We start from the raw sequence: 20,554 nt of genomic DNA, 5'->3' as shown, positions 1-20,554 counted from the left end.
CATTATCCTTCATGCTTGTACCCAACCTGCCATTTTCTGATGAAGCATAACATTCCTTCCGTGTTTGTTCCAATGCTTGTTGGGACTGTGCTACTGTTCTCCCCACCCACTTCACTCATTCCAGAGGTTTTTCAACACTATGGAGCAGGGCCAGCCCACCATGCCACAAATGACAGGCAAGGGCCAGTTCACTGGGTGGGCTGTTTTAGGGGTGGAATTAGGTCTTAGGAGTCACCTTATTATCCCATCCTCCAAAGTTTGATGATTTTTTTTCCCCCAGGTAATTAAATGTGTATTTTGTGGACCTGGGCTTGGCTGGAATGCTCAGGGGTCCTGAAGATCCTTTTATAGCTTCCTTCTATTGAACCATTAAGAAAAGATGGCAAAAGTCAACATAACTAGAGACCTCATCCGTAGGCAGATCAAGGTAAGCAGCCCAGACTTCTGAACCAGATCATGAGATCCTTTCTTTCCCACAGATTGATTTTACAGATGAAAAAACTGAAATCTATAGTCTGTGACTTGCCTAAAGTCACATAGCTAGTTAGTGGCAGACCCAGGACTAGAATCAAGGTCTCTTTCTCTCCATCTTGTATTGTCTAAGAACATGGATTTCATGGAGACTCTGTCCACATACTTGTGCCTGGGCTGCTGAGATTAATGCAGGCTGGCAAGGGAGGGGAGCTGTCAATGTGTCGTGCAGATACATACACATCCTTGTGTTGGGCAGGTGGTGCACAAGAGCAAATACAACTTCTTCATGTTGCTCCAGCTGCCAAGTTGTATATGTAAGAGATCCTGGGAGAGTATTAGTCCCAGTTCAGCTTGTATTCTCTTTGAGGCTCTCCTGTGCTAAAGCCTGTCCTCTGCAGTTTGTATGTAGAAGACACTCTGATACTTGTGAGATAAATGGATGACTGGGCAGTCAAGTTCAGTTAGTGAAGTAGCCCCAGGCTTTGTTAGAGAAACCCTCAGAAAAGGAGCCATAGAGGTTTAATGGAATAGATTAAACCAAGGCATGATGTGCTCCAGCGCTGGTAAGAATCCCCAGCTGGAGTCAGGAGCTTCATCTCACCACTGCCCTAATTAACTAACTATAGGTCTTTAGTCATTTTACCTCCTGTGCCTCAGTTTTATGTTGTTAAATGATGATAATGGCTGTCTGCCTGTAGGCTGACCTTGAGAATGAAATCTGAATGAGCTTGAGAAAGTTCTTTGACAAGTTAAGTGCTAAAAAGTACTAAAAAAAAAATTTTTTTTTTTTTTTTTTTGAGACGGAGTGTCGCTCTGTTGCCCAGGCTGGAGTGCAATGGTGTGATCTCAGCTCACTGCAACCTCTGCCTCCCAAGTTCAAGCGATTCTCTTGCCTCAGCCTCCCAAGTAGCTGGGACTACAGGCACGTGCCACCACGCCCAGCTAATTTTTTGTATTTTTAGTAGAGAGGGGGTTTCATCGTGTTACTCAGGAGATCTTGATCTCCTGACCTCGTGATCCACCCGCCTTGTCCTCCCAAAGTGCTGGGATTACAGGCGTGAGCCACCATGCCTGACCTAAAAAAATTTTTAACTAAAAATTTTTAAAAAATCAAGTGGCATGCAGCATAAGCTGTGGTCACCATTTAGAAGGATAGAGTATGTGCCTCTACATGAGCCATGTACTTGGCATATTTATGTATTTTTCCCTGCATCCCTGAATCCTTTTATTTATCTTATTCTTATTTTTATTTTTTGAGGCAGAGTTTTGCTCTTGTTGCCCAGGCTGGAGTGCAGTGGCATGATCTTGGCTCACTGCAACCTCCACCTCCCGGGTTTGAGTGATTCTCCTGCCTCAGCCTCCCGAGTAGCTGGGATTACAGGCACGTGTCACTATGCCTGGCTAATTTTGTATTTTTAGTAGAGATGGGGTTATACCATGTTGGCCAGGCTGGTCTTGAACTCCTGACCTCAGGTGATCTGCCCTCCTTGGCGTCCCAAAGTACTGGGATTACAGGCATGAGCCACCATGCCCAGCCCCTGAATCCTTTTAGCTTTGTCCATTTGTGGAAGTTTTTTGTGTGTGATTTCATTAGACTGAGTGGTCCTCAAAGACAGGAGCCATTTCCTAGAGGCACAGAATCAGCAGGGGTTTTTTTTCCCTTTGTGTGCAATATGTGTCCTAAAGATGATGCCCACCCTGTCCAACCTAAATATGGAACTATTCCCTATTGTTGTTTCCAATTTTTCTTCTTTCCTTTTTAAAAATTTCTTGCTTTCTTTAAAAAAAAAAAAAAAAACAGCACAACTTACTGCTTAATTATATACTACTGTCTTCAATTCTTCTCTAATCCTTGCCCAAGAATAATACAAAGTCCTGTAGGCCAGTTCCTTGCTGTCTTCTTTAGCTCCTGTGGTGCCCAGGAAAGGGCTGGATATATAATAGGCACATAATAAATCATATTTAATTGAATCAATGAAATCACGAATTTGTTTCTGTCCCCTAGGAGCGGGGTGCCCTGAGCTTTGAGCGGCGCTACCATGTCACTGACCCCTTTATCCGGCGGCTGGGCCTGGAAGCAGAGCTGCAGGTAAGAGATCCAGTTTACACCCTAGATGCAGATGGCCTGCTGTCTATTCTCTGCCTGCAGAAATCCTCTTGGCCTTATCAAGGCGTAAACAAGTGTTTCTCTGCAGGCCATATCTGACAGTTACTTCTCCTTCAGTAGACAGCTAAATCTGAATCAAGATCAGCAATTGACATAGTCACGTATAAATTATTATTTTTTTATTTTATTTTATTTTTTGAGATGGAGTCTCGCTCTGTCACCCAGTCTGGAGTGCAGTGGCGCGATCTCCCTCACTGCAAGCTCCGCCTCCCGGGTTCACGCCATTCTCCTGCCTCAGCCTCCCGAGTAGCTGGGACTACAGGCGCCTGCCACCATGCCCGGCTAACTTTTTGTAGTTTTAGTAGAGACGGGGTTTCAACATGTTAGCCAGGATGGTCTTGATCTCCTGGCCTCGTGATCCACCCGCCTTGGCCTCCCACTGGGATTACAGGTGTGAGCCACCGCGCCTGGCCTTAAATTATTTTTTTGGACATATTATTTGCTTTGTGCTTTAAAAAAGTTTGTTCAGTTCCATACCACTATTTTTACTATTGGCTTGGGCAGTGAATACAGATTCCTACTTGTATATAGGAATATAGAATTTATACTGTTTTCATATACATATACACATAATGTATACGTGCACACACACACACAAACACACACACTTTCTTATTTTAGCATCAAAGCAATGCTGTAGGGATGTAGACTGAGAATAGGTATTTAAAAAAAAAAAGACCGGCTCATGCCTGTATTCGCAGCACTTTGGGAGGTCAAGGAGGGTGGATCACTTGAGGTCAGGAGTTTGAGACCAGCCTGGCCAACATGGTGAAATCTCAACTCTACTAAAAATACAAAATTAGTCAGGCATGGTGGTGCATGCCTGTAATCCCAGCTATTTGGGAGGCTAAGGCACGAGAATTGCTTGAACCCAGGAGGCGGAAGTTGCAGTGAGCCAAGATAGTGCCACTGCACTCCATCCTGGACAACAGAGTGAGACTCTGTCTCAGAAAAGAAAAAAATAAAAGAAAGCCAGGTTCATTGACACATGCCTATAGTCCCAGCTATTTGGGAGGCTGAGACAGGATTGCTTGAGCCCAGGAGTTCAAGTCCAGCCTGAGCTATATAGCAAGACCTCGTCTCTAAAAATTAAAATAAAATAATAAAATGTTTAAAAAAAAAACACAAAACCAAAAACCAAAATGCTTGTTCAAGTCTGTCCTGTCCAGTCCATGGATAGGCCAGACCTTTGGTCCAGAAATTCAGCTTTTTCATTGTGTCTGACGTAGAGACTCCATAATGTTAGTTCCATTCTCTTTTCTTCCTCAACATCATGTGTTTTGTGGGTCTTTTGTTTTGTTTTGTTTTTGGTAGAGTTGGGGTCTTGCCGTGTTGCCCAAGCTGATCTCCAATTCCTGACCTCAAACAGGTCTCTCACCTTGGCCTCCCAAAGTGCTGGGAATTCAGGCGTGAGCCACCTCACCCAGCCAAGATCACATTTTGAATCTAATTTTTTTTTTTTTGAAACAGTGTTTTGCATTGTTGCCCAGGCTGGAATGCAGTGGTGCCATCATGGCTCACTGCAGCCTCAACTTCCTGGGCTCAAGTGATCCTCCTGCCTCAGCCCCCTGAATAGCTGGGATTACAGATACATGCCACCATGCCCAGCTAATTTTTGTATTTTTTTGTAGAGACAAGGTTTCACCATGTTGCCCAGGCTGGTCTCAAACTCCTGAGCTCAAGCCATTCACCTGCCTCAACCACCCAAAGTGCTTGGATTACAGGTGTGAGCTACTGTGCCTAGCCCACACTGTAATCTTAAAAGAAATTAGTACTTGTTGAGTTTTGGCATAGTATCAAAGAAAGATATACACAGTTACCTGAAAAGGCTATTCAAATATTCCTTCCAATTCCAGCTTCTTTGTGAGGCTGGATTTTTTTCATATATTTCAACCAAAAATGACATTGCAATGGGCTGAATATAAAAGCAGAGACTCTACTGGTCTTCCATTAAACTAGACATTAAAGAAGTTTGCAAAAATGTAAAACAATGCCACTCTTCTCATTAAATTCTTTGCCTTGGAAAATACAGTTATTTCATTTAAAATGTGTTTTTTATTGTTGTTTTTTAGCGAATTAATAATATGCCAGCCTGGGCAACATAGCGAGACCTTGTCTCTACTAAACATTTTTTAAAAAATGAATTAGCCAAGCATGGTGGTGCATACTTGTCCCAACTGTTTCGGAGGCTAAAATGGGAGAATCGCTTGGGCCCAGGAGGTTAAGGCTGCAGTGAGCTGTGATTGTGCCACTGCACTCCAGCCTGGGTGACAGAGTGAGACCCTGTTTAAAAAAAAAAAAAATTGCTGGGCGCAGTGGCTCACACCTGTAATCCCAGCACTTAGGGAGGCTGAGGCGGGCGGATCACCTGAGGTCAGGAGTTTGAGACCAGCCTGACCAACATGGAGAAAGCCCATCTCTACAAAAAAATACAAAAATCAGTCGGCCATGGTGGTGCGTGCCTGTAATCCCAGCAACTTGGGAGGCTGAGGCGGGAGAATTGCTTGAACCCCGGAGGTGGAGGTTGCAGTGAGCCAGGATCTTGCCATTGCAGTCCAGGCCTGGGCAACAAGCACAAAACTCCATCTCAGAAAAAAATTGTTTTAATTTCTAATATGATAAATTTCTAATATGATAAATATGACAGATATCACCCATATAAACAAAAGCTCTTAGGGATCGTCAGTAATTTTTAATAGCATAAAGGGGTCCTGAAACTGAAAATGTTAAGAACCACTGCTCTATAGAGCCATGGAATGGGATGCCTGAATAATATCACCCGGGGGAAAAGCAGGAGGAGCAAGAAAAGGGTCCAGGACCAAGAACCAAGGTGTTTCAGCATTTAGAGAGTACCTACTTTTCCTCTTCCTCTACCCACTGAAGACAGAAAGAATAGCCATAGAGGTCTGAGGAGAACATGGTATCACAGTAGCCAAGGAGGAGAAAAAGCTCAAATGTGTTGATTTTTACAGTCTAACTCTCAAAAAGCCATCTCTTTTCCTCTTTCCTGGTTTGGAGTTGGAGGGAATACTATTTGCATTACCCCAAATAGTAATTAAAATACCTCTATAAGCAATGTGAACTTGGAGAAGTCGTTTAACTTCTAAAGGCCATTTCTTCATCTGTAAAATAATGTCTCTTAGGTGTAAGTCAGTTAATTTATGTAAAGGACCTAGCACAGTGTCCAGTAGATTGTATAAGTCCATGGCATACAACAAACATTAGCTGCTATTATTGTTGTTATTTATGGAAAGCTCTTAAAGTTTCCTAAGATGCCAGTCCCAAGATGCTGATTTGATGGCATCTAGCTATTTAAAACTTCTTCAGTCATTTCCTTCCCTGTTTTATTTCTATCATTGTCACATATGGACCTCATGTTTGTCAATAATAGGTTATCTCTGGCATTAAGAAAAGGTGATTAGTGGGAGGTAAGGGTGGGATAAGAGGGAAAATCAACAGTAAAAGCTCCTGCCTTTTGGTGGTTACTGGTTATGTTTTCTTTACGATCTGGGCAAATATTTTTTCCTGGGTTTTCCAACTTTCTACTCTGTATGCTTTTGAAAAATGCAAAAGGAAGCTGAAAGAGAACTATTATGACATAGTGTCAAACGTTTAGTAGATGCTCAATAAAAACCTGTTGGTGTGATTGGCTTTTTTGATTTTCCACATTAGAGTTAGCTTTCATAACCTTATCCCTATTCAACCATGCGATTTCTCTAGCTTCTGCCTTAATAATCTGGTCTGATTTTTACTTTTTGACTTTATAGTTTACATTTTATGTCCGTTTAAAATTCAGACTTTAGCTAGTCTTGATATTTGTTACCCTTCCTGTATGTTGATAGAATTTGTACCTACAGAGCTGACAGTTCAAAAAGCCTCCAAGTTAACTTGGATTACTTTCTTTTTTTTTGTTTTTTTTTGGCAACAGGGCCTCACTCTGTCGCCTAGGCTGTAGTGCAGTGGCCAGTCTCGTCTCAGTGCAACCTCTGCCTCCTGGGCTGAAGCAATTCTCGTGCCTCAGCCTTCTGAGTAGCTGGGATTACAGGCGTGTGCCACCACACCCAGCTAATTTTTTTATTTTGCTAGAGATGGAGTTTTGCCAAGTTGGCCAGGCTGGTCTCAAACTCCTGTCCTCAAGTGATCCACTCACCTTATTTTTTAATAGGTCAACATTCATATGGTTCAAATTCAAAAGTTTAAAAAGTCATCTCCTCATTATTTTTCCCAGCTACCTAATCCACTTACATGGAATCAACTAATATAATGAGTTTTAGTATCCTTTCAGAGGAATTTTATGCATAAAATTCTTACCTTTTCTCACAAATGTTAGCCTAACATATTTACTGTTTCAGTAAGAAAATCGACAACTTACTAAAAAAATAAGGTCTAAAACAGTGAAGTATCTTTAAAAAGATACTTTCATAATTTTGCCATATTCATACATAAGATATTTCTAATTTCTAACTCTTTCATGGTTCAGAGTGTTCTGTTGTGTATGTAGACCCATAATTTACTTAAATTATCCATACCAATAAACATGTAGATTACTTACAATTTTTTGCATGTACAAGGTTATTCCTTATGACATCATTTGGCACATGCGGTTATATCTCTATCAGATGAATACCTGGGGTGGAATTTGTAGGTCAGAGGATATACGCATCTGTGATTTTGATAAATATTACCAAAATTGCCTTCCATGGTGTTTGTACCAACTTTTGCTCCTATCATACTCCTTCAGTCTTATATCAAACATAATGCTCAACAAATACTCTCTTTCAAACCCCAATGTGTTCATCATCATTTTGAGAAATTTCACAGGCGAGGTATGGTGGCTCACTCCTGTAATCTCAGTACTTTGTGAGGCTGTGGCAGGCGGATCGCTTGAGCTCAGGAGTTCGAGACCAGCCTGGGCAACATGGCAAGACCCCTGTCTCTATACCATCAAAAATGAAAACATAAAAAAAGAGAGATTTCACAGATGAGTGCAGAATGATAGGCCAGAGAGATCACAGATTGGCTTTCAAGATACCTTTTTTTTAATTATTTAAGTTTTTAGGTTTTTTTTTGTGTGTGTGTGTGTGTGTGTGTGTGTGTTTTGTGACGGAGTCTTGCCCTGTCACCCAGGCTGGAGTGCAGTGGCGCGATCTTGGCTCACTGCAACCTCTGCCTCCCAGGTTCAAGTGATTCTCCTGCCCCAGCCTCCCGAGTAGCTGGGATTACAGGCGCGTGCCTCCATGCCTGGCTAATTTTTGTATTTTTAGTAGAGGTGGGGTTTCACCATGTTGGTCAGGCTGGTCTCGAACTCCTGACCTTGTGATTCACCCACCTTGGCCTCCCAGGTGCTGGGATTACAGGTGTGAGCCACTGTGCCTAGCCGATTTTTTAGTTTTTTTGAGACAGTCTCACTCTGTCGCTCAGGCTGGAGTGCAGTGGCACAATCTTGGCTCACTGCAACCTTTGTCTCCCGGGTTCAAGTGATTCTCCTGCCTCAGCCTCCCAAGTAGCTGGGACTACAGGTGCACGCCACCACACCCAGCTAATTTTTGTATTTTTAGTAGAGATGGGGTTTCACTATGTTGGCCAGGCTGGTCTTGAACTCCTGACCTCAGGTGGTCCACCCTCCTCAGCCTCCCAAAGTGCTGGGATTACAGGTGTAAGCCACTGCGCCCAGCCCAAGATACTTTTTAAAATTAAAAATGTAGGCTGGGTGCAGTGGCTTATGACTGTAAATCCCAACACTTTGGGAGGCTGAGATGAGAGGATGGCGAGTCCTGAAAGGAGTTCAAGACCAGCCTGGGTAACATAAGGAGGCCTTGTTTCTCCAAAAAAAAATCAGCCAGGTGTGGAGGCACATGCCTATAGTCCCAGCTACTTGGGAGGCTGAAGCAGTAGGATCGCTTGAGCCCAGGAGGTTGAGGCTGCAGTGAGCCATGATCACACCACTGCACTCCAACTTGGACAACAGAGTGGGACTGCCTCAAAAAAAAAAAAAAGTACAAAACAGTAAATATGTTAGGCTAACATATGAGTGTGGCAAGAGAGAATAGAGAGAGAGAATAGAGAATACTCAGTTCAAGAGAACAATTAGTCACAAAGTCCAAGTGGAAGAGGGATGAGAAATGAGGTTGGTGAGGTAAGTGTGGATGGGCTATTTGTAATGAAGGATGTTGTAAGGTACGTGGAAGACTGTGGACAATGGAGAGTCCTTGAATGGTTTTGACCATAAGAGCGACATGATCAGAGTTTTTTTGTTTTGTTTTGTTTTGTTTTGTTTTTTGAGATGGAATTGCTCTGTCACCCAGGCTGGAGTGCAGTGGCACAATCTCGGCTTACTGTAACCTCCGCCTCCTGGGTTCAAGGAATTCTGCCTCAGCCTCCTGAGTAGCTGGGACTACAGGTGTGCACCACCACTCCTGGCTAATTTTTGTATTTTTAGTAAAGACGACGTTTCACCATATTGGCCAGGCTGGTCTTGAACGCCTGACCTTGTGATCCGCCCGCCTCGGCCTCCCAAAGTGGTGGGATTACAGGCATGAGCCACCGCGCCCGGCCTTTTTTGTTGTTGTTGTTGTTGTTGTTTTTGAGACAGGGTCTTGCTCTGTCACCCAGGCTGGAGTGCAGTGGTGCGATCGTGGCTCACGATAGCCTTGACCTCCTGGGCTTTGGGTGATCCTCCTACCTCAGCCTCCTGAGTAGCTGGGACTACAGACATGCACCACCATGCCCAGCTAGTTAGAAATAGGGTTTTACCGTGTTGCCCAGGCTGGTTTTGAACCCCTAGGCTCTTGTAGTCCACCCACCTTGGCCTCGCAAAGTGCTGGGATTACAGACATGAGCCACCATGCCTGGGCAGAGTTATGCTTTTTAAAAAATTAATGTTGGCTTCAAAATGAAGAATAGATTGCAGGTGTTTAAACTGGAGACAGGCAGAACCAGTTAAGAGGTTATGACAGTGATTCAGGAAGAGGTGATGGGTTACCTGAACTAAAATAACAGTAATTTGGATGGAGAGAAGTCAGTGGATTTGAGAGACATTTAAGAGGTATAATTAGGGCAAGTGCTGTAATCCCAGCAATTTGGGGGGCCAAGGCAGGCGGATTACTTGAGCTCAGGAGTTCGAGACCAGCCTGGCTAACATGGTGAAACCCCACCTCTACTAAAAATACAAAAATTAGCCAGGGGTGGTGACACACCCCTGTGGTCCCAGCTACTTGGGAGCCTGAGGCACAACAATCGCTTGAGCCTGGGAGGATGTGGAGGTTGCGGTGAGCCAAGATTGTGCCACTGCACTCCAGCCTGGGCAACAGAGCGACTCTCCCTCAAAAAATTAAAAATTAAAATAATAAAACAGCCTAGGAAACAGAGTAAGATCCTATCTCAAAAACAAACAAACAAAAGAACAAACAAAAAACAGATGTTGCCAAATTCTTCAGCATGGGAGTTGCACCATTTTGTCTTCCCACTGGCAATGCATGAATGTGCCTGTTTCTCCATAACTCATCAGTAGACCGTGTGGTTGAGCTTTTGAATTTTTTTTATCATTCTAACTAGTGAAAAGTGTCTCAGTATAGTTTTAAGTTACATTTCTCTTATGAATGAAGTTTAATATATATTCCATATGCTTGAGGGCCATTTTAATATAATTTTTGCCAATTTTGGTGTAACAAAGGAGGGAGAATAAGAATTGATATATGCATCTGTATGGTTTTTGTAAACAGAAGCACAGGATGGATAAGGAGAAACTAATGAAATTGGTCACTCCAGCGGGTGGGAGGTATAAGGTAGAAGGGTAGAGAAAGGTGAGTAACTCTTCTGTGGACCTTTTTGTAGTTTTTACTTTTATTTATTTTATTTTTATTTTGAGACAGAGCCTGTCTCTGTTGCCCAGGCTAGAGTGCAGTGGCATGATCTTGGCTCACTGCAACCTCTGCCTCCTGGGTTCAAGCAATTCATGTGCCTCAACCTCCTGAGTAGCTGGGATGACAGGCATCTGCCACCATGCCCAGCTAATTTTTGTATTTTGAGTAGAGACAAGGTTTCACCATGTTTGCTAGGCTGGTCTCAAATTCCTGGCCTCAAGTGACCTGCCTGCCACAGCCTCCCAAGATGTTGGGATTACAGGTGCGAGCCACCATGCCTGTTTACTTTTAGAACCATGTTGAGACTTTACGTTTTCAAAAAATAAAATTAAATCAACAAAGTTGGGAAGTGGGATGCCAACTAACTCATGTAATTTACTTTTTGTATTTTATTTTATTTTATTTTAATTTTATGTTATGTTATGTTTTATGTTATGTTATGTTATGTTATTTTATTTGAGATGGAGTCTCACTCTGTTGCCCAGGCTGGAGTGCAATGGCACGATCTCATCTCACCACAACCTCCGCCTCCTGGGTTCAAGTGATTCTCCTGCCTCAGCCTCCCAAGCAGCTGGGATTACAGGCGTGTGCTACCATGCCCGGTGATTTTTGTATTTTTAGTAGAGACGGGGTTTCTCCATGTTGGTCAGGCTGATCTCGAACTCCCAGTCTCAGGTGATCCGCCCGCCTCAGCCTCCCAAAGTGCTGGGATTACAGGCATAAGCCACTGTGCCCGGCCTAAAAGTTTTTTTTTTTTTTTTTGAATAAAAAATAGGCCAGGCATGGTGGCTCACTCCTGTAATCCCAGCACTTTGGGAGGCCGAGGCGGGCGGATCACCTGAGGTTGGGAGTTCGAGACCAGCCTGGCCAATGTGGTGAAACCCCGTCTCTACTAAAAATACAAAAATTAGCCGTGCGAGGTGGTGCACGCCTGTAATCCCAGCTGCTTGGGAGGCTGAGGCAGGAGAATCGCTTGAACCTGGCAGGCAGAGGTTGTGTTGAGCTGAGATCGCGCCATTGCACTCCAGCCTGGGCAACAAGAGTGAAACTCTGTCTTAAAAAAAAAAAAATTTTTTTTAGTAGAGACAAGGTTTTGCTGTGTTGCCCAGGCTGGTCTCAAACTCCTGGGCTCAAGTGATCCCGCCTTGGCCTCCCAAGTACTCCCACAGTGCTGGGATGAGGTGTGAGCCACCATGCCCAGCCAATTTTTTAACATGATACTTTGTATATATTTTCAGTGTAAAGATAAAATGAACTTCAAAGAAATCTTGAGCTCTACTTAGTAGATTTGTCATTTGTAGTAGTATTGCTGTAGCAATTCTGTAACTACTTTGTGTATGTTACAGAATTGAATAAAGAAGTCAATATTGTTGGGAGCCAGAGTTCTCACTGTAGAAGAGAAATTCAAATATGGAATAGGGAAAGACGAGGAAGAACTCTGAGGTACTGGATTGGAATTAGCCTGTTTCAATATAAACTCATGATTTTAAAAACACGTATAGCTTGAGGCCAGGAGTTGGAGACCAGCCTGAGTAACATAGTGAGATCCCTATCTCCACAAATAAAAAATAGCTGGGCATGGTTACACATGTCTGTATTTCTAGCTACTCAGGAGGTTGAGGCAGGGGAATCACTTGAGCCCAGGAGGTCAAGGTGGCAGTGAGCTATGATTGCGCCGTTACACCCCAGCCTGGGCAACAGAGTGAGACCTTGTCTCTAAAAAAAATAAAAATAAACTACATATATAGAAATTTGTATTTATCTATTATTTCCAGCTCTGTCCACGCAAAGGTAATTTAGAAGCAGTGATACCATAGTAATTATGGGTTACTAGTTTCTAAATACCATTCTCTATTAAAAGGAAGCAGGGATCCTTGGAGAAATAACTAATTCTAGTCCTGGGACAGGGCAAAAGTTGATATAGTCTTCAAAAATTTCAGTGTCATAGGAAACAAAAAAGGGCTGAGGAACTGTCTCAGATTAAAAAAAAACAGAGAAAATGACTAATTTTCTTTTTCTTTTTTTTTTTTTTTTTTTTTTTGAGATGGAGTCTCGCTCTGTCGGCCCGGCTGGAGTGCATAGGCACGATCTCAGCTCACTGCAACCTCTGCCTCCCAGGTTCACGCCATTCTCCTGCCTCAGCCTACCGAGTAGCTGGGACTACAGGCGCCCGCCAGCACGCCCAGCTAATTTTTTCTATTTTTAGTAGAGACAAGGTTTCACCATGTTAGCCAGGATGGTCTTGATCTCCTGACCTTGTGATCTGCCTGCCTTAGCCTCCCAAAGTGTTGGGATTACAGGCGTGAGCCACCGTGCCCAGCCAGTGACTAATTTTCTTAATGACATTAAGAAAACATAAACCAAATGCAGTGTGTGATCCTGGATTGGATTCTGAATGAGGAAAATAAAATGGACATTATTGGACAGTTAGTGAAATTTGAATATGGACTATATGTTAGACAACAGTATTGTATCAGTGTTAAATTTTCTGATTTTGATAAATATGCGCTGGTTAAATAAAAGAATGACCAATGTTCTTAAGAATTATACACTGAAGTAGTTAAGGGGTCCTGAAGTCTACAACTGATTTCTCAAATGGTTCAGAAAAAAAAGTACTTTACACGTGTGTGTGTGTGTGTGTGTCTGTGTGCGTGCGTGTGTAGAAAGAGAGAGAGGAGAGGGAGGGAGAGGGAAAAAGATTATTTAATTTATCAATTAGGTAAAACGTATATATGGGCATTCTTATACTATTCTTGTAAACTTTTTATGTTTGAAATTGTTTCAAAATAGAAAGTTTAAATTGTTCATTGGGAAAATACAAAGGGCTGAGCATAGTGGCTCACGCCTGTAATCCTATCACTTTGGAGGCTGAGGTGGGAGGATCACTTGAGCCCAGAGTTGTGACCAGCCTGGGCAACATAACAAGACCTCATCTCTACAAAAAAATACAAAGATTAACCAGGTGTGGTGGTGTGTGCCCGTACTCCCAGCTACTAGGTAGTCTAACATGGGAGGATTGCTTGAGCGTAGGGGGTTGAGGCTGCAGTGAGCCATGATCATACCACTTACTCCAGCCTGGGCAACGGAAGGAGACACTGTCTTAAAAAAAGAGAGAGAGAGATAAAGAAAAAAGGAAAGAAAATACAAAGAACTGGTTGGGGCACAGTGGCTCATGCCTATAATCCCAGCACTTTGGCAGTCAGGAGAATCATTTGAGGCCAGGAGTTTGAGAACAGCCTGGGCAACACAGCAAGACCTCATCTCCATAAAATATTTTTTAAAAGTAAAATAAAATACAAAAGAACTGTTGTAGTGGCAGCAACCAAGTAAGAGAGCCAGAAGGGAGGTTGAGATTAAACAATTTAAATTTAAATTAATGAGGATTAATTTAAGCCGTTCTAGTATATAAGACCCAATCAGTTTTCCACTTTCCTTGGACATTTTTGCTGAGCATTCCACATCCCTCTTTAGTTACATGTGCCAGCTCATCTCATGAGTTTTATTGTCACAACTGGACAAGAACCAAATATCCTGGGATTCCAGCCATGGCCTGCAGTCCTCACTTTTTTGGGGAGTTGCTTGCTTTCATTTTGTATATATTACCAGGGATCTTCCAAGATCACCTTGGAAGTTGTGATCACACTTTGATTCCTGCTATTTCATTCACTTGTGGGATTTCTTGGCACAGTATTAGACACATGGTAGAGAGAAGAAGAAAGGAATCTCACTTTACAAATCAGAGTAAAACTCAGCATTTCTAAGGTCATATAAGTGGTAGAAATAAGATTTAAAAGATTTGTATCAGGCTTATCTGGCTCCAGAGTTCATATCCTTTCCACCTCAACCATGTGTCTGTTTTAAAAATGGCTTAATAGATAGTTCCTGGCTTGGCGGATTTATTCTCTTGCTTTATTAGTTTTCTTCATATTATCCTTAAACAATTGCAAACATTATGTATCTATCTCACCTTTACAATCTGGCCTGCTTGCTTGTTCCATTTTGTTTCTTATATCATTTTAGCATACATTCAAATTATGAATTTATGGAAACAAGTCATATGAAACTAGATTGATTTCCTTTGTGAATAGCTTTGGTAGACCAGAGCAGTTCCATGGGCATAGTGTAACCTTATTCTAACAAAGGCTTGTCAGAGCTTTTTAAGGTAATACCATTTTAGAGAAGTAAACTAGATACCAAGTTCATTAAACAGTCATGTTTAAAGAAAAAGATGCCAGCCTGGCCAACATGGTGAAACCCCTTCTCTACTAAAAATACGAAAAATTAGCCAAGCATGATGGCAGGCACCCGTAATCCCAGCTACTCGGGAGGCTGAGGCAGGAGAATTGCTTGAACCCAGGAGGCGGAGGTTGCAGTGAGCCGAGATTGCACTACTGCACTCTAACCTGGGCGACAGAGTGAGATTCTGTCTCAAAAAAAAGAAAGAAAGGAAGGGAGGGAGGGAGGGAGGGAAAGAAAGAAAGAAAGAAGGAAGGAAGGAAGAAAGAAAGAAAGAAAAAGATGGAGTGGGGATCTGATTTTGTGAGAGATTTCCTTTCGTGAGGACTGTCCTTTAAATCCGGATCAGCTATTTGTGGCCAGTGGGCCAAATCCAGAAAGTCGCCTGTTTGCTCGTTTGTTATTTTATTTAATTGAGTGGTTTTGACTGTTCACAAACTATATTCACAAAGTTTTGCAACCATCCCTGCTATCTAATTCCAGGATGTTTTCATCACCCCAAAAAGGAACCTCTTACCCATCTTAGCAGTCACTTCCTTCTGCCATACTGGCCCTACCCCAGAAAACACTAATCTATTTTCTGTTGCAATGGATTTTCCTATTCTGAACATTTCACGTAAATGAAATTATAAAGTGTGTGGCTTTTTAGCATAACGCTTTTAAGATTCATCTATGTTATAGTATGAATCTGTACTTTTCTTTTTTGCGGCCAAATCGCATTCCATCATTTGGATATACCACATTCTGTCTATCCATTCATCAGTTGGTGGAACATGTGGTTGTTTCTATTTTTTGGCTATTATAAATAATGCTGCTATGAACATTCATGTACCAGTTTTTGTGTGGACATGTTTTCTTCACTTTTCTTGGTATATACCCAAGGGTGGAATTGATGGGTCATATGATAACTCAGTGTTTAACTTTTTTGAGGAACTGCCAAACTGTTTTCCAAAGTGGTACCACCATTTTACATTCCCAACAGAAATGTGTGAGGGTTCCAATTTGTCTGCATCCTTGCCAACACTTCTTATTATCAATATTTTTTATTATAGGCCAGGTGTGGTGGCTCATGCCTATAATCCCAGCACTTTGGGAGGCCGAAGCAGGCAGATCACGAGGTCAGGAGATCGAGACCATGCTGGCTAACACAGTGAAACCCCATCTCTACTAAAAATACAAAACTTAGCCAGGCGTGGTGGCACACACCTGTAGTCCCAGCTACTTGGGAGGCTGAGGCAGGAGAATTGCTTGAACCCAGGAGGCGGAGGTTGCAGTGAGCCGAGATTGCGCCACTGCACTCCAGCCTGGGTGACAGAGCGAGATTTCGTCTCAAAAAAAAAAAAAAGAAAAGAAAAAAATTTTTTTATTATAGCCCTCCTGGTGGATGTGAAGTGGTATCTCATTGTGGTTTTGATTTTCTTTTCCCTAATGACTAATGATGTTGACCATGTTTTCATGTGCTTGTTGTCAGATTTGTGTATTTTCTTTGGAGAAATGTCTATTCAGATCCTTCACTCATTTTTTAATTGGGTTGCCCTTTTTTGTTGTTGAGTTATAAGATATGTATGATTTGAAATTTTGTTTCTTTTCCTTTGTGTGTTGTCTTTTCATTTTTTAATGGTGACTTTGCATAAAAGTTTTAATTTTAATGAAATTCAATTTATGTTTTATCTTTTTTTTTAATTGATATGGGATCTCTCTCTGTAACGCTCACTGGAGTGCAGTGGCACAGTCATGGCTTGCTGCAGCCTTACCCTCCAAGGCTCAATCAATCCTCCCATCTCAGCCTCTTGAGTAGCTGGGACTGCAGGCACACACCACCATGCCCAACTAAACTTTTTTTCTTTTGTTGCTGGTGCTTTTGGTGTTGTGTCTTAAAAAACATTGCCTAATCCAAGGTCATGAATATATACACCTGTGTTTTCTTCTAAGAGTTTTATAGTTTTAGATTTTATATGTAGGTCTTTGATCCATTTGAATTAATTTTTATGTATGGTGTGAGGTAGGGATCCAACTTCATTCTTTTACATGTGGACATCCACTTGTCCCGGCACAATGTGCTGAAAAGACTATTCTTTCCTTCTACTTAATTGCTTGACACTCTTTTTTTTTTTTTTTAAGAGACGGAGTCTGGCTGTGTTGCACAGGCTGTTCTCAAACTCTTAGTCTCAAGTGATCCTCCTGTCTTAGTCTCCCAAATAGCTGGGATTATAGGTGCAAGCCTCTGTTCCCAGCCTGTCTTGATACTTTTATCAGAAATCAATTGACTATAAATTTAAGGATGTATTTATCAACTCTCAACTCTAGTCCATTGATCTAAATGTCTGTTCTTATGCCAGTACCACACTGTTTTGATTGCTGTAGCGTTGTAGTAAGTTATAAAATTGGGAGGTATGAGTCTTTCAACTTTGTTCATTTTTCAAGATTGTTTTGTCTATTCTGGGTCTCTGGTATTTCCATATGAGCTTTATTTTATTTTAATTTGAAAAAATTTTTTTGAGGCAGAGTCTCACTCTGTCGCCCAGGCTGGAGTGCAGTGGCATGATCTTGGCTCACCGCAACCTCCGCTTCCTGGTTTCAAGCAATTCTCCTGCCTCAGCCTCCTGTGTAGCTGGGATTACAGGCATGCATGATGACACCTGGCTAATTTTTTTTGTGTTTTAGTAGAGATGGGGTTTCACCATGTTGGCCAGGCTGGTCTCAAACCCCTGACCTCAAATGATCAGCCCAACTCAGCCTCCCAAAGTGCTGGGATTATAGGCGTGAGCCACCACACCTGGTCCATATGAGCTTTAAATTCAAATTTATTGCCACCTGTTTTTATAAGTAAAGTTTTATTGGAACACAGCATACTCACTTATGTATTGCTTATGTTTGCTCTAGTGATTCAGTGGTAGAATTGAGTAGTAGTGATATAGACCATATGGCCTGCAAGACCTAAAATATTTACTATCTGAGCCTTTACAGAAAAGATTGCTGACCTCTGCTTTAGATGATGGAGTAAACTCATGCATTGAAGTACCAGAGGGCAGAACTAGGAACTATTCATTAATTCAGTCATATTTTCAAGCAAATATTGAATGCCTACTATATGACAGAAATGTTCTAGACACTGGGAAAAGAATATAGCAGTGAATAAGACCAACACAATTCCTGGCCCCATGAAGCTTTTTGCTATGACCTGTAAAACACCCTTAGGATCTGGCCTCTGCTCACCTCCCTGAGCCCATCTTGCTCATCTTACTCTGTCCCCTTCATCACTATGCTCTAACCACATTGGCTTTCATTCTGTTTCTTTGGCATTATCAGGCCTGTTATTTTTATACTCGTTCTTCCATATGCCTGAAATGCTTTTCCTTCACATCTTTGTGTAACTTGCTACTTCTCAGCATTGAGATTTCACCTCAAATATTAATTCCTCAGAGTGGCTTTCCCTGACCACTATGTCTAAAGTATACCCAGGCCAGGCGTGGTGGCTCATGCCTGTAATCCCAGCACCTTGGGAGGCCAAGATGGGTGAATCACCTGAGGTCAGGAGTTCGAGACCAGCCTGGCCAACATGGCAAAACCCCGTCTCTACTAAAAATACAAAAATTAGCCAGGCGCAGTGATGCGCGCCTGTAACCCCAGCTACTTGAGAGACTGAGGCAGAGAATTACTTGAACCTGGGAGGCAGACGTTGCAGTGAGCTGAGATTGCGCCACTGCACTCCAGCCTGGGTGACACAGTAATACACTGTCTCAAAAAATAAAAATAAATAACGTATATTCATCACACTTAGCACCATCTGAATTCGTCTTACTGATTTGTATGTTTGTTTATTTTCTCTCTTACCCTACTAGAGTTCTCTTAATTTCCACAACAACCTTTGCATGTGTAAGAATGCCTAGTATATAATAGGTACTTGAATAATTGTTAAAAGATTGAATTAAGGCCAGACACAGTGGCTCACACCTATAATCCCAGCACTTTGAGAGGCTGAGGCAGGCAGATCACTTGAGCCCAGGAGTTCGAATCCAGCCAGCCTGGTCAACATGGTGAAACCCCATCTCTACAAAAAATACAAAAATTAACCAGGTGTGGTGGCATGCATCTCTAGTCCCAGCTAGCTACTCAAGAGGCTGAGGTGGGAGGATCGCTGGAGCCCGACCAGAAATATGATCGCTCCTTTTCATGACTTTTAGGAGGATTTTTCTTTCTCCAATATAGTTCACACTGGGCTGTGCTTACATTTTTTCTTTCTTGGGATTTTTTTTTGTTTTTGTGAGACAGAGCCTTGCTCTGTTGCCCAGGCTGGAGTGCAGTGACATGATCATGGCTCACTGTAGCCTCCACCTCCCGGATTCAAGTGATCCTCCCACCTTAGCCTCCCCAGTAGCTGGGACTACAGGCGCACACCACCACACCTGGCTAATTTTTTAAATTTTTGTAGAGCTAGCATCTCACTATGTTACCCAGACTAGTCTCCAACTCCTGGGCTCAAGCAATCCTCCTGCCTAGCCTCCCAAAGTGCTGAGATTACTGGTGTGAGCCACCATGCCCAGCCTATGCTGTAAGTCTTGAACTCTCTTGGTGCAATGGAAAAGACATATTTGGATTTTATTTCTGATTCTGCCACTCAGCTATCAAAGTAACCACTCAAAGTGCTTTACAAATACTGTTCGTTTCCCACAACAACCCTATGAGGCTATCTACAATTATTATCTTTTTTACTGATGTAGAGCCTGAGACACAGAGGTTAAAGAACTTGCTCAAGGAAATACAGCTTGTACACATAAAACAATATTTGTTGTATTTTATGGACAACTTAATGGATTTTCAAGGGTAATTATGTGACGTACTTAGGACAGGGCCTGACATAGTAAGCTAAGTTTACTTATTCTTATAATTATTACTACTCCATATAAGTAATTCCTAGGCACACTAAAATTTGAGAAAACATTGAGCTAGATTAAAGAAGGAACAAAAGAAAAGACTTTATGGAAATGTCTGGATATTCAAATCATTCTGACTTTAAGACAACATATCATTAAGTCAATGGAGAGTGAGTGAGGAATTTTTTAAAGTTTTATTTGCTGTCAGAACTTACTCCATTCTGTTAAAATATTGCACCTACATAACCTTAATACATGGTAATAAGTATGTGTATTGTGAAGCTTAAATAAATTGACAAAAGTGAAAGCTTAGCATCTACCCTGGCATTTAGTAAGTGTTCTGTTAATTTTGCTGGATTTTAATCTAAATCTTGCTTGTTCAGACTCATTCATGCTGTTTTTAAAGAAGTTAGAGAGAAGCACTTGGCTGTCTGCTTCCTGTCTTTCCTAGTTGGCATTTTTTGTGGAGGCTTCATTAAATATCTGTAACTTTCATGCTCTTTGACATTGACCCTTTAGGTTGAGCCTCATTACACAAGGGTTTAGGCCTGAAGTCAGCAGGTACGTTAAATGTGTATATGATGAATCTCACTGGGTTGTAGTTAAGAGAGGGTCTTTATGTGTAGCTACACAAACTGGATCACAGGCTTTGCCTGAAAGTCAGAAAATGTTCTCAAAGATCCTTTAAGCCTGTTCCTAAAGCCTGACATTCCTGTTTTTTTCTGGGTTTGTTTGGTATCTCTCTCCTTTTTCTTTTTCTTATTTTTATTTTATTATTTTTTTTTTTTTTGAGACAGAGTCTCTCTCTCTTTTTTTTCAAATCCCCAAGATAAAGACTGTGACCTAATTTACCTTACTGCACCAGGCTCTACCTATTTGAATTAAGCTCTGGAAGATCCAAGGAGTTTTTTATACTCCTGTACCCCCAGCATCTGAACAGT

General features: G+C 41.9%; 1 protein-coding gene across 1 annotated transcript in view; it reads left to right on the top strand.

Annotated features, from left to right (window-relative positions):
• Positions 1–20,554, top strand: part of WDTC1 (WD and tetratricopeptide repeats 1) — a 73,162-nt gene that overhangs the window by 27,206 nt on the left and 25,402 nt on the right. The window contains exons 2-3 of the mRNA XM_054498840.2: positions 281–427; positions 2,480–2,563. Of these exons, the coding sequence (XP_054354815.1) occupies positions 380–427; positions 2,480–2,563 (132 nt within the window). The 5' untranslated portion in view covers positions 281–379. The remainder of the gene's footprint in view (positions 1–280; positions 428–2,479; positions 2,564–20,554) is intronic.

The sequence above is a fragment of the Pongo pygmaeus genome, chromosome 1 (assembly GCF_028885625.2).
Source record: "Pongo pygmaeus isolate AG05252 chromosome 1, NHGRI_mPonPyg2-v2.0_pri, whole genome shotgun sequence".
In the NCBI taxonomy this organism is placed as follows: domain Eukaryota; kingdom Metazoa; phylum Chordata; class Mammalia; order Primates; family Hominidae; genus Pongo; species Pongo pygmaeus.
The sequence above is the reverse complement of the archived record's forward strand: the minus strand, read 5'-3'. Positions and strand labels throughout refer to the sequence as shown.